This window comes from Trachurus japonicus, chromosome 20 (genome assembly GCF_045865225.1).
Source record: "Trachurus japonicus isolate A0001 chromosome 20, Traja_1.0".
Classification (NCBI taxonomy): Eukaryota; Metazoa; Chordata; class Actinopteri; order Carangiformes; family Carangidae; genus Trachurus; species Trachurus japonicus.
Genome location: NC_140926.1, coordinates 7561728 through 7575957, shown reverse-complemented (window position 1 = coordinate 7575957; position 14230 = coordinate 7561728). Strand labels below are relative to the sequence as shown.

The 14230-nt window shown below is 39.8% G+C and overlaps 1 protein-coding gene across 3 annotated transcripts; it reads left to right on the top strand.

Moving 5' to 3' along the window:
- The first annotated feature begins 927 nt into the window (after positions 1-927).
- On the top strand, positions 928-13125 carry LOC146966321 (copine-3-like). Of its 3 annotated transcripts, XM_085763388.1 has the most exons (17): positions 928-1029; positions 3724-3872; positions 4222-4401; positions 4790-4864; positions 4980-5051; positions 5158-5238; positions 5819-5908; positions 6705-6803; positions 7548-7634; positions 7737-7796; positions 7907-8040; positions 8516-8570; positions 8674-8725; positions 8833-8966; positions 10073-10309; positions 10585-10696; positions 11661-13125. In XM_085763388.1, the coding sequence occupies exons 2-16, from the start codon at positions 3741-3743 to the stop codon at positions 10693-10695; spliced, it is 1599 nt and encodes a 532-aa protein (XP_085619514.1). In that variant the 5' UTR covers positions 928-1029; positions 3724-3740; the 3' UTR covers position 10696; positions 11661-13125. The 3 variants fall into 3 exon arrangements, with proteins under 3 accessions (XP_085619514.1, XP_085619512.1, XP_085619513.1); XM_085763386.1 differs by lacking the exon at positions 10585-10696; XM_085763387.1 differs by lacking the exon at positions 10585-10696 and having other exon boundaries at positions 928-1038.
- Positions 13126-14230: the final 1105 nt, after the last annotated feature.

The window sequence follows — 14230 nt, the reverse complement described above, 5'->3', positions numbered from 1 at the left end:
GGTCCCCAGTATTCAGAAACTGCCGGATGCTAATTTATATATATTGGGCAATTAGCATAACAGACATAATTAGCATAAATTAGCATAATTGCCTATATGGGCAATATTTCAACAAAATGGACTTGGCTGATCTGGGCAATATTGGAGTGGTTTTAGGGGTTTTTGATGTTGCTGAATCCATTTCTGACATTTTCAAAATTCAAAATGGCTGTCTAAACCGGAAGTGACCAGATTTTAACCGCCAGTGGGCCGATTTTGATGGATTTCAAAATCTGGTCATGGGTTTAGACAGCCATTTTGAATTTTGAAAATGTCAGAAATGGATTCAGCATCATCAATAACCCCTAAAACCACTCCAATATTGCCCAGATCAGCCAAGTCAATTTTGTTGAAATATTGCCCATATAGGCAACTATGCTAATTTATGCTAATTATGTCAATTATGCTAATTGCCCAATATATATAAGTTAGCATCCGGCAGTTTCTGAATACTGGGGACCCATACTATCTATTTCTAACATAAAACTTTGGGGTACTCAACATTTCCGGGTACTCATTGTTGGCAAGTAGACTAATATGTTTAATTTGTCTATTTATTTTGAGAAAAAATGTTAAACTGCGCTGCCAACAACGGGAGGTTGGGGGGGAAGCAGTATCCACCCGGTTGAGCTCTTCAAAATAAAAGGTTAAAAACAGACCGAGCTTACTTTACTTACTAACGTTAGATTATTAACAACCGTTACTAAGCAGATACAGATAACGTAGCAACGCTGATGTGCAGGCTTTGCTATCAGACAGAAGATGTGTGTGTCTGTGCCTGTGTAAGTGAGCCTGTGTGTGTTTGTGTTCGTGTGTGTGTCTAAGACCAGAGTTACGTTACGGTGGGCGGACTTTGCTCGGTGTGTGTAAGTTAACTAGTCGGAGCTCATACCGGAGATCTTCAGGGCTGGATCCCCGACGTCTCTCTCTCTCTCCCGGACGGAGCAGCTCACTGTCATCTTTAAACCAACGTTACATCTTCTCCCTCCCGTGAGTCTTGTACCAAACCTTTGTATATATACTATTTAGCACTTAATTGGTTCATTAGAAGTGTTATCTAGCTCTTGCTGTCAGTTTTTTTTTCTTTTTTACAAACGCTGAGGTTGGTTGTTAGCAGCGGTAAGTTAGCGTCGTTAGCATTAGCGTTAGCATTAGCCCCGTTCCCTACACCAGCGTTTCTCAAACTTTTTTCAGTCAGGGCACCTTTCAAAAGTGAATAAAATCTCAGGGCACCCCAGTGTAAAATGTAATTCAAAATAACACTGCATAGCCTAAATGTAAATGTCCTGTTTATTTAGATGAGACAGTATAGTAGTTAACAGAGCATAATACAAACTGTAAATGCAGGGTGCATAGGTGCCTCTGTAGCCTACATATGCACACACACGCACACGCACACAATAATCCGCAATGTGAGAGGAAGAGAGAAAGGTCTACATGCGCGCAGCGCGCAGGCACGCGCTCAAATGAATCCACCGGCGTCTCCGCTCCGTTGTGACTCTCTCAATCAGAGAGTTTCTACCGTGTCACTGCAGAGTGTTTTTATACATCAAACGCACCGGAGTCGGAACAGAGCGGACACAGATCCACTGGAGAGAGGAGGGGGGGTGACTCGTGATGTGTGCCTGTCTGTACGACGCATTTTTTTCATAGCGTCCTGTGTCCGGTGGACACGGCCCCTACTGCTCTGAGCGCCCGTGACCAACGGCTGTGTCCACGGAGCGGTCTCTCTCTCTCTCTCCCTCCCTTTCCCTCTCTCTCTCTGAACGCTGCTGAAACGAGCCGCCTCACGTCCGAGCCGCTTGATAAGTGCGGCGCTGTTCCAAAAGTTGATTATTTCAACTCTGAGCGCTCTGAGCGCCGCGACAAAAAAAGAGAAGCCCCGACCCGAGAGCTTTTTTTCCGCCGAGGGCGGGTTAAAAGGGCGTCCGGTGGACACGGCCCCTTTGCATAGGCCTATATGTAAAAAGAATGTATTCTATGAAATGTCAGAAGTTTTTTTCACGGCACCCCTGACGCAGTCAGACGGCACCCCAGGGTGCCGCGGCACCCACTTTGAGAAAGGCTGCCCTACACAACAGTGTAATAAAAATGTGTCATATTTTCCACTGGGGCTCAGTCACTGCTCCACCAGGCTGCTGCTGCTGTTTTAGAGAGGTTTTTGTGTAACTGTTACTGTATGGAGCTCATTTTCTATCAGATAATCCGCTATATGGTCAAGGCGTAACGTTAACGCCCAGTTGTAGTAAAGACAGATGCAGGTAGGTTTAGTTTACTGTGCACAGGACTGGGTGTGTACTGTCACTGTGCCAGTGTGTACCCCTCTTTGAAATGCTACTTATTATTAAAGTAGGCTAATGATAATACTTTATGATAGAGAGCACTATTCATAAAATAAGTAATGTAATAAAACAAGAGGGTTATACGAGTTATAATAAGGTCAGATTTCGGATGTTTGCAGTCTCTAGTGGGATATTCAGCACATTTCATACAACTTATGTAACTAAATGTGCTGCACAATAACATTACAACTGAAAAAGAGCAATAAAACGAGGGGAGTAGAGCAATAGAGGAATAATAAAGTCAGATTTCATACCGTATGTTTGCAGTCTCTAGTGGGGTATTCAGCACTTTTCATACAACTTATGTAACTAAATGTGCTGCACAATAACATTACAACTGAAAAAGAGCAATACAACGAGGGGAGTAGAGCAATAGAGGAATAATAAAGTCAGATTTCAGATGTTTGCAGCGTCTAGTAGGACTGGGTGTGTACTGAAATGCTACTTATTATTAAAGTACAATCATAGGCTAATGATAATACACTTTATGATAGCGAGCACTATTCATATTAGATAGAGTTATAATAAGGTCAGATTTCAGATGTTTGCAGCGTCTAGTGGGGTATTCAGCACATTTCATACAACTTTATGTAACTAAATGTGCTGCACAATAACATTACAACTGAAAAAGAGCAATAAAACAAGGGGAGTAGAGCAATAGAGTAATAATAAAGTCAGATTTCAGATGTTTGCAGCGTCTAGTGGGATATTCAGCACATTTCATACAACTTATGTAGCTAAATGTGCTGCACAATAACATTACAACCACAATAGAGCGATAAAACAAGAGATAAGATGAGTAGTTGAGTTATGATAAAGTCAAAAATCAGCTGTTTACAGTCTTTAGTGGGCTGTTCTTCTTCAGTTTTGGGGCACAAATAGATTTTTACCAAATCCACAAATGATCTCCAAAAGGCATGAAGTTACAGATGACGCATTCCCTTTACATTTTAAACAATGTAATATTTTTTTATTTTCATATTTTTTAAAATGATAGTAAAAGAAAAGGGCCCACAGAAAAGGTTTGGCCACCCTGCATAGTACCTTGTAGCACTCCCTTTGGAAACGATCACAGCATGCAAATAGTATCTTGTCTGATATAGGTCAAAGTTATCTGAGAGCTCAAGTCTCCTGGGTTTCCCATTCTTTTGTTTCTGCTTTGTAGAAAACAAAGATAGTACAATGATATTGCTTAAAATATTGCAAATGAGTGCTTTATGTTTGACTTTATGCCTTTTGGAGATCATTAAATCTTCCACTCGCAAAAATTTTGACCAGGGGTCCCAAAACTTTTAATAAGTAGCCTAATATTAGTGTCTTGGTCTGTGTGTTGTTTCTCCAGCTTGTTGCCAGGCAGACATGGCTGCTCAGTGTGTTACCAAGGTGGAGCTCACCGTGTCCTGTGACCATCTCCTGGATAAAGACATTGGCTCCAAGTCGGACCCCCTCTGCGTCCTGTTGATGAACACCTCTCAATCTCAGTGGTATGAGGTCAGTACGTACATTGGATCTGGATTTGTTAATATACTGTAGGTGATTTTGAGTTTGTCTGGATGTTTGTGACTCTGTGGTCGTCAGTAGTGAACCTGTCGAGCTCTCTGGAAAACATAAGGTGATGTATTGGATCATAAATTTTCCTTAGTGCGGCCGTTATGGCACCACTTCTCTTTCAAGAGAAAATCTCACAGTGGTGTCAAGTCGTTAACCCCAGAGACAGAGAAGTGATTGTGTAAAGCAGTTATGTCATTTCCTGTTTCATCTGGGCACGATTACACCCTGAAGTTTACAGAAATCTCAGACTCTCCCATACATGAAATAATAATCCCACGTTTCCCAACAGGTGGACCGCACAGAGAAAGTCCAGAACTGCCTCACCCCAAAGTTTGCGAAGAAGTTCAACATCGACTACTACTTTGAAATAGTGCAGAAACTCAAGTTTGGGATTTATGACATCGACAACAAGACTGTTGACCTGAGTGACGACGACTTCCTCGGGGAACTGGAGTGCACCTTGGGTCAGGTAAAGTGTTTATTTTCTTTTTCCTCCTCAGAAAGTAAATAATTTCAGTTTGTGCTGCTTGACATTCTGCTGAATATTTCAGTTCCTCACTTTTTAAATGTCACTTTTCCTCTCATTGTGAAGAGTAAACAGAAATTGCAGGCAGGCAGCAGTAGTGTTGTGTAGTGTAATGGAGTCGCTACTGTTTCACTGTGTCAGAGATCGAATGTTTAACATCCCAGATAAACAGTTGCTGCTGCGTCGTCTCTCTCAGTGTAACTTGACCTCAGACGGTCTGCCTGCTTGTTCTGTCACGTAATTTTGTCTTGACGCACGCAGGCGAGTTTATTCTTCCTATTTAAACTGCTTTCTTTTTTCTTTTTCTTTTTTTTTTGTTACTTGTTTATAGATTGTGTCCAGTAAAAAACTGACCCGACCACTCGTCTTGAAGAACAAGTCGCCTGCAGGAAAAGGGACCATCACAGTGAGTGGCACAGAGAGTTAGAGAGGAATATTGTCATGACGTCTGACTGCATTTATTTTTGCTCATTCATTCATTCATTCATTCATTTATTTATTTATCCTCTATGCTGTTGTAGATCGTTGCAGAAGAAATAAAAGACAACCGGGTGGCGAATTTTGAAGTGCAAGCGAGGAAGCTAGATAATAAGGTATCTGTGTTTCTTTTTAATCTCTTAAATACTGTTATTTATTCACTTATTTTCAATGCTCAGGTGCATTTTACACTGTTGGCTTCATTCCTGTATTTGTTTCCAGGATTTCTTCGGGAAGTCGGACCCTTACCTGGAGTTCTACAAGTCCACAGCAACTGGATGGCAGCTGGCTCACAGGACGGAGGTAAACACACCCGAACTGCAGTTCTTTAACAAGCGTTAAATTATTAACCTTTTGTTTGATCCCGGCTGCCATCGCTGCACATTCCTTTTTCCGTGGAAGGGAGCAATATAACAACTGGGAGAGACTTTCTTTTTAGTGTTTGATTACCGTAACACTTTTGATTTTTACAGTTTATGTGAAAAGAGGAACCTCTGCTCGCTGTGTTACACCACAGATTTTTTTACACTATATGTATGTAGGTCAATGTTTAGGTTTCCTTTTTATCTAACTTACAGACATGACAAAATTGAGAGTAATTCATATTAAAGGGGCAGATTCCAGGATGAAGTCACTGGTGGGCAACTCCAAAAGTCTCCAGGATCTCCAGCAGCCAGAAACAAGCACAGTTTTTCCAGTTAAATTCTCTCTGGCATGAAGAACTTGTTTCTCCTTAACAACAGTTTTTAAAGAACCATGTCTCTGCTTTTTACTGCATAAATGCGATTTCAGTCAGAGATTATGAATCTACATACTTATAAATTCATCATGGATTTATTCCTGGTAAAGTTTTCTGTCTGTCTTTGTGTATTGTGTACCGTAGGTGGTGAAGAACAACTTGAATCCAACATGGAGACCTTTCCGAATCCCTCTGCAGTCTCTCTGTGGAGGAGAGATGGACAAACCAATAAAAGTACGTTAAATACTTTTCTTTTTTTTTAATGATTAATAATCTGTTTTCAGTGGAACTTTTTATTTTCGTGTTAATGACACAGTTTAACCTTTAACTAATGATGAAAACAGTTTCCCTTCTCAGATGTCTGGAAACATACAGTATGAACTCGTTATAGTTGATTTAGCACTAGTTTGATGATATACGCCTTTTTGTTTAACCTCTAAAGCAAACATGTCAGGAAGGAACCAGTTTCCAACCGTACGGGACAAGTGAGTTACCCAGAGCGCCACAAGTGTTTGTCTTTTTTTTTTTCATCTTACCATCACTTCCACGGGTGAAGTGTGTGAATGCAGTAGGTGATGGGAGATAATCTGAGACACCTCCTCTTCCACACGGTGTCCAGCCCTCCGAGTTTTCCTTCATCCAACTCGTTCCTCTTCGTCGACACATACATACTCTCTCTCCTTGGAGTCATGTTACTGCCGGTGTCTGTCTAGTCCAACAGGATAACATAGAGTTGTGCTTTGAATCTCACTTTTGCATGTTGTTTGTGTCTACATCTCCGGTTTTTAATGAACTTAAAGGGTCGGTTCACGTAGATTACAAAACCTAAAAACCTCTCGTACCTCCAGTGTGGATACGTTTGATTTTATTTGATCGGGTTTCTATTGTTTTAATTAATCTGTGGCTGTGTCACTGGATAATTTGTAGGTTGTGTACAGACTTTGTGGTTTGTGTGAACCGACTCCTTAAGAAAACTTTCTTTTTCTCAGTGTGTATTGTTTTCACATCAAGTGTTTGTGCTCGTTTCCAGGTCGAGTGTTACGACTATGACAACGATGGTTCACACGATCTTATTGGGATATTTGAGACAACGCTGACACGCCTCCAAGAAGCATCGCACTCATCTCCGGTATGATCGTGTGGGTGTGTTTACATTGTGTGTGTGCGAAACAGCTGGCATTTCAAATATCTTCACAGTTTAGATCGTCACTGAGTTCACTGTGGTGGAGGAAACGACTCTTTAATTACCATTTCAGTCAGCTAAAGCACAGTTCCAACAATAACCCATCTGTTGTAAGGGTCGATGATGTGATGCAACCCAATGTCAAGTGGTGTAACTGGTATTTTTTTCATAAAAATCTATATCTATATACAGGAAAATAAATTTGGACTCATGTGGAATAAATGTAATTCACTTTTTCAATGCAACATCATGTTTCTTGACAAAAAAATTTACATAAATAATGCATTACAATTTAAATATAGAAATAAAGCAAAAACATCTATTTCAATTTAATGTTTCAGAAGAAAGTAATATTTTCTATATTCCACTCACTGTGTAAAATATTTAATATTATTCTTTTGTGGTTACACCATTTGACATCTTCAGGGCATTCAGTCTTACTTTAGTTAAAATGTCTTTTCAAATGACATAAAACCAACATGAATACAAAATGTACATTTTAACAAATCTGATATATGCTTTTAAAACAATTTTTTTATTTTTTTTATTTTCATTAATTTCTAATTATTAGTCACTGACCCATAAATGACACGATATGCCAACCCTTTACTTGTTTTTTAGTCTTTTTAATCAACTCTTAATCGTAACGAGGTGTTGACACAGACCTGTGCTGTTGTGTTTTGTCCTCAGGCAGAGTTTGAGTGCATCAACAGCAAGAAGAAACAGAAGAAGAAAGGCTACAAGAACTCAGGTGTTGTCAGTGTGAAGCACTGCCAGGTACAACAACACTGTGTAGTTAATCTCAGCATTTAGAGTCTCTAATAATTGACATGTTTACAATTATTGATTTGATTTGATCTCACACGATGCTCCCTGTAGGTGGTGAAGGAGTACACATTCCTGGATTACATCATGGGAGGCTGTCAGATCAACTTCACCGTGAGTCATCGGGGCTTCTCTCTCATTAATGCCAATCGTTGTTGTTCACTCGGGGTCTTCGGTGACTAATGAGGGGAATGATGTCGTCGTTGTGTCCTGTTGGTTGGCAGGTGGCCATCGACTTCACAGGCTCCAACGGGGACCCGAAGTCTCCTCAGTCCCTGCACTACATCAGTCCTCAGGGAGTGAACGAGTACCTCTCTGCTATCTGGTCTGTGGGCAACGTCATCCAGGACTACGACAGGTCTGACAGCTCCTCGCACACCTAGGGCAATTATTTAAATGTCATGTAAAACCTTCCTTTTTAATAAATTAAACTGTTAGGGATATGAGAATGGCAGCTTTTCTTAATGTTTTTAAAAGACAAATTAAAAATCCATCTGTTTTTAACTTTGTTTTAATTCTGGCTAACTTTTATTTCAAAGTCAAAGTCAAAATCTTTATTTGCCATTTGTGCATACACACATTTTGTACGGTTGTTCCAGGTCAGGTGGAGAAACAAAGAGAACACACAAAGACATACAAGACACAATGAAAAACACTTTAAAAAGGCTCAAGCATTTGTATGATTGTTTATTACTTGTCTTATCGCCTTATGATCAAGCACCTTGAGATGCATTTTTTGTATGAAAGGCGCTATATAAATACTATTAATATTATTATTATTATGTACTAATGTTCCTCCACCTCAATGGCTGTCTGTTCTCTTCTCTGTGTAGTGACAAGATGTTTCCTGCCTTTGGATTTGGAGCCCAGATTCCTCCCACATGGCAGGTAATTAAAAGCTAAGCATGAGATTAAAAAAAAGTAAATGCAAATATAAGACAGCTGTTTGCATATAGTCCAGGAAATCATCCCTGGTTTTGTTTTGTTTCAGGTTTCCCACGAGTTTCCTCTGAATTTCAACCCATCGAATCCATTTTGTGCAGGTCTGTTCACAAGTCATTGTATTATAGGTTTATCTTAATGATTTAGAAATGGCAATACCCAGTTTGCAAGTCTGAACACTGCTGTCTGTGTGTGTGTTTGTGTGTAGGTATTGAAGGTGTGGTGGAGGCCTACAGGGTGTGTCTGCCTCAGGTCAAACTCTACGGCCCCACCAACTTCTCCCCGATCATCAACCACGTGGCCTGCTTCGCTAAGCAAGCCCTGCAGCAGACCACCGCATCAGTGAGTATCTGTGTGTGTGTGGGTGTGTGGATGTTGAGCTGGAAATATAAAACTACTAACCCTCATTTGGTTTCACACATGGTTTTTGATTTGTGCCAATTCTCAGTTTTAAAAATACAACATATATTTTGAGGACTGAATCAGGGCTGTCGATCTTTCACCCAAATCAGATTTGAATTTCTAACACTTCTTATGTTAAATATTCAGATTATATTAGAACTTTTAATGTTTTTTGTTTTTTTTAGCTCATTATACACACCTATTACGTCCCGTGTCCACTAAAGGGCATTCCAACCAAATCTGTTATGTAACGTTCGCAACACACTCAAGTTTTACCAACTCGATATAAAACTTCCAGAAGGGAAATCAAAATATTATAAGTAGCAGTGCAACGGATCACAGTTGATCTGTGATCAGCACACAACTGGTCCGCGGATCGATCGATAAGAAGAAAAAAAGGTGTGTAGTGTGAGTTTTATCAACATGTTTACTACCCCGAATGTTGCAACGCACATGTTATTTTGCATAGTTGCATAACGTCGTGCGTTTCCACCTTTTGAATGTTGTCATTTTTAAAATAATGTGAATTCTGTTCGAATAGCGAAGTTCGTTCTGTCAGCCCGAGACTGAATTGCATTTGTTATGCAATGAAAAACAGGCAGGACTGGTAGCAAATGCAAATTTTATTATCCTCGTGTTATTTGCAGAGCCACAATGAAGCAGGATGAAAACAGCAGGTTAAAACTCATTTCTTTGTGTAATTGTCCCAGTGCAACAGCATGATTTGATTTGATTTGATTTGATTTGATTTGATAATGGCCCGATCCAGAGCATCAGGATGTCAGTGATTACCCCCTGAAAGCCATTTTCATGAAAGGCTCAGCGTTATTAGATTTCTTTGTGTATTTGTTTGCCTTTTAAAAAAAAAAAAAAGAAGCTGTCACTTTAGAAATCCAGAGATTTATTGAAATTGCGACTAAAGAGACAGAGGCTTGGGTTTGTTTATGAATCAGAATCACTCATTCACAGATTGCAGCTGTGTAAACGTTGCTCTTCTGTCTGTTTTTTGTTTTGTTTGTTTTGTTTTTGTCGTCGTCTCCCTGAAGCAATACTACGTCCTGCTCATCATCACCGATGGCGTCATCACAGACATGGACGACACCCGCAACGCCATCGTCAACGCCTCGCGCCTGCCCATGTCGATCATCATCGTCGGAGTGGGCGGGGCCGACTTCAGCGCCATGGAGTTCCTGGACGGTGACGACGGACGTCTGCGCTCTCTGTCCGGCGAACCCGCCATGCGAGACATCGTCCAGTTCGTGCCGTTCAGACAGTTCCAAAACGTAAGGGATTTTTTTAAATTTTACCACGTTTCAGCTGATTTTTTTTTCAGTCAAATCACTGCTGTAAAAAAAACTGCATGCACTTTTTTCTTTCAGCATTTCACTGCTACGTTTTCAGTTTAACTGGCTTTAAAATGACACAAATCGAACATAACACAGTAGCATCATTATCATCAAATGCTAATATATATATATATATAATAAAATATATTATATTATAATATAAACATCCAAACCCTGGGATTCCCCTGCCTTGTGTATTTATGTCTTTTCAGGCGCCCATCCAGGCTCTTGCCCAAAGTGTTTTGGCCGAGTTACCGCAACAAGTGCCCTCCTTCTTCAATTTATTCAAACTGAAGCCCCCCAAAGAAACCAGTGCTTCTTAGGGTACCCCAAATACAGTATTTCAGTCCTAAACCCCCATCACCACATCCCAGTCTGTCCTGTAGCCCACATAACTGTACTTGCCTCACTTAACCACTGCATGAATCACTGCTGCGTTTTCTCCATTCCTACTGTACTTTTCCAACTCTTTTTTTTTCAACTTCAACTTCTTTTACATCAAAAGGGAAAACTCCACTCTAGTTCACTAAAAACAAACTAAAAAACCCCCAAATCTGTGAGTCACAATTAAGAGTTTTGATAACTTTGCTGCCGTCACAAATTCCAATCATGTCTCGATCTTTGTTTGATATTTTTAAGGATTAGCCGTGAATCTGAGGCCACATCCACACGTACAGTATCTCCTCTGCTGCTCTTGGTTTGAACACACCAGAGATGTGTTTAGTTCGGAAACAAAGACCCTCGACGACATGTGGTGTCGACACCCACGCTCACTTCCTGAACGTGTCAGATCGAGTGCCTGTGGTGAATGCAACACCGATAACACCTTGATAGCAATGATCGCAGACCCTTTTGTCTTTGCTTGCAGCTTTTTATTACAAGTTTCACCACTACAGCTGTCTTTTCCTTGCCTTTTCGTGGTATTTTCTGCGACTAACTAGCTGCAGAATTGACAGTCTGTTTCCTTAAAGGGATAGTTCAACATTTGGCCCATTGCCATAATCCCTATAGTCGTAGCAGTATTGTCGGTGTAAGCTATTTTTAGAACGGCGGAACAATAGATGAAGAAGCCACGCCTCAAAGTTCACTGTCATATTTACAAGTGGAATTTTTTTCTCTCCCTCTGAACATTTTTCATCTGCACGACTCTCTGCTTCTCATTCATGCTTTCTTCATCTAACTTAATCACTGGGGATAATGATCACACATCATGATTTATTTTGAACAAGTTATCTTAATGTCTTCTTCATTGTTCTGTACTTTTTTTTTGTTCTTTTGGGCTCCTCAGGCTCCCAAAGAAGCGCTCGCAAAAAGCGTGTTGGCTGAAGTCCCCGGTCAGGTGGTGGAGTTTTTCAACGTCATGAAACTGGCTCCACCCAACACCAATCCTGGAGAAAACCCTCCAGCGGCCGTGTAATTTAAGGAGCTGTCCAAAAATAGACCACTCTCACTCATCTTCACCTCCCATCTTGTTATATTGGAGGATTCCCTCCTCTCCAAACATCACTAATTCAACTATTTTTATTTTATTTTCACCACCTTAATGAAATGCCAGCCTGCAGCGTAGTCACTATGCAAACAAACCCACAACACACTGTGGATCATTCATCAGCGCTCCACACTGTTACAGTCTCAACTATAGATAGTAACTGATAATAACGTGCATGTATGTTAATTTTTAGCAGAAACTAACAAAAGAAAACAATCATAAATCATTCCGTCACCTTACACAGATACATTGATCATCAGGAATGCACTTTAAAAACTGTTTATCTATAGAAGTATGACACAGCAAGACAGCACAATTATTGAAACCTCAGTGTTTCTGTAGTATTTTTTATTGCAGAAAAAGCCACACTGGGTTATAAACTCATTGTGTTGCTGTATTTTTTATGTCCCTGCCTGTTTAAAATGACTGCAGCATCAAGTTATAGTTATATAAAAGATAGGAAAGATGATGCTTTAGATCATGAAGTCTATAAATCGATCGAGGCTGAGGTGAAGAAGCTTAGCGTAGGTTAGTGAACTCCACATATATCGTGTTTACGTAGCTGCAGCTCCACTAGTAGCATCATCTTTTGTCATATAAAGTTGCTTTGTAGTTGCTGCAATAGACATATGTGTATATTTACGTACATGTCAGTCCCGTATGCACTCGACTCGCCTATAATAACTATATACAGTATGATATAGTGATTGGTTATTCTGCTCACTGAAGTGCCAAAGTGTATACCTCAAAGTATTAATACAAAATATCACGATAACTGGAAAAACACTCGCTCTTATCATCCACATTATGTTGATTATGCTAATTTTCTGCGGTCCACCACTGTGCCACTTACTTTTATCTATCACAGGCTGAAGCAAGTGTCTCTTGACCAAGTTTTTACCAATGATATAATCATTGAATTTTGACCGAGTCGTGATTTAATTTCAGGAAACCGGCCTCGTATACAACACGTACACTCAGTTTTCAGTGTATTAGGAACAAGAGAACAGTTGTGTAATAAATCCACTAGAACCTTAATGAGGTTGTTTAGCTTTTACCTTCCTGTTGCATTAACAGTGGTGTTTATTTTCTATTGTGATTTGTTTATTATTAGTGTTTTTTTATGATAAATTTATCTGTGGCATCTATAAAACATGTTATCTGTTTTTTTTTTCATGTTGTGTGTCAGAAACACATCATGTGCCTTAGTGTTAACATCCAAAAAAAGTGCATCATGCCTGCAAAATAAAGTACCTCGTATTCAGTACGAACTGAGCTCGAGTTATTTAACACGCAGCTGTGTGAAGAGTCTTCTGTCGGCGAATAGACACAATATATATGTTTGAATTGTTGGAAATTTAGCTTTTATATGATTGTAAAAAGTTATTTTGTCTACAGATGAACAGACTTCTCCACTTAAAAAAGAGAAATTAAAACTGTATCCACTGGTTTTTGCTCTACAGGATGCAACACTTTTGATTCATTTTTGATGCATTGGTTAAAATATTATGATCTGTAACCTACTGTTTTGTAGTTTGTAATGAGACATATTTACTTCACAGTGGGAAAATAGCTCAATACAGCTCAATAATACTGAGCTGTATTATACACTTAGCTCCAGAATGAGATGATCTGTCCTGCACCGATTTGCTGCCACCTGCTGTCACATCTGTGTCACTACATCAACACTGAAAGGGAAAGCGATGAAACAGATTATGAAGGAATAAATGAATAGATTTTGTGAATTTTATTTGGGTCTATTAGGCTAAATGAATTAAATGTTAATAGGTGTCACTATCTACATTCATTTAGTCCCTTTGATGAGGGTTTTAAAGTATTTTTTCAGACTTTTACACCTTTATTTCAAGAGGACAGGTGGAAAGAGACAGAAAACAGGGAGTCAGAGGAACACACAGACTCACTGCAGCGAGGACTAAAACATTTGAAACTATTTGTTTTACCCACTGAGCTATAAGACACTTAAAGAGTCAGGATTCATATGAGGCTCAAATAGAAGGAACTTTGTGCCGCTTGTGCATTGATCCATTTAGAGCAGTGTTTCCTTTTCTTCTTATACAGTCCTTACATTCATCATAAACCTCCATAAGCAGCGTTTTAGTCTGCTGAGGAGAAGCTTCAGTGCGTTCGTTCCCTTTGCTTTGGGCCATTTTATGATACTTTCAGCACTCGACTGGTGTGGCTTACGGGTTAGTGTCAAGTGGAGCCAGCTGATCTCGTTTGATGGAACGGGTTGGAGCTTGGTTTAGAGTTGGCGTTAATTCAAGATTCAAGATTACACCATAGTCTGGATGTTCTTAGCGACTTTGAAGGAATACTTGGCTGGTAGCTGTAAAAAAAATATTATTGTT

What these genes read in the sequence shown, in the direction of transcription:
- LOC146966321 (XM_085763386.1), top strand. Translation starts at nt 3,741, where the DNA reads ATGGCTGCTCAGTGTGTTACCAAGGTGGAGCTCACCGTGTCCTGTGAC. An exon ending in AAGCATCGCACTCATCTCCG is followed by an intron (nt 6,804 to 7,547) that starts GTATGATCGTGT and finishes TTTTGTCCTCAG; the next exon opens with GCAGAGTTTGAGTGCATCAA. An exon ending in GCTGTCAGATCAACTTCACC is followed by an intron (nt 7,797 to 7,906) that starts GTGAGTCATCGG and finishes GTTGGTTGGCAG; the next exon opens with GTGGCCATCGACTTCACAGG.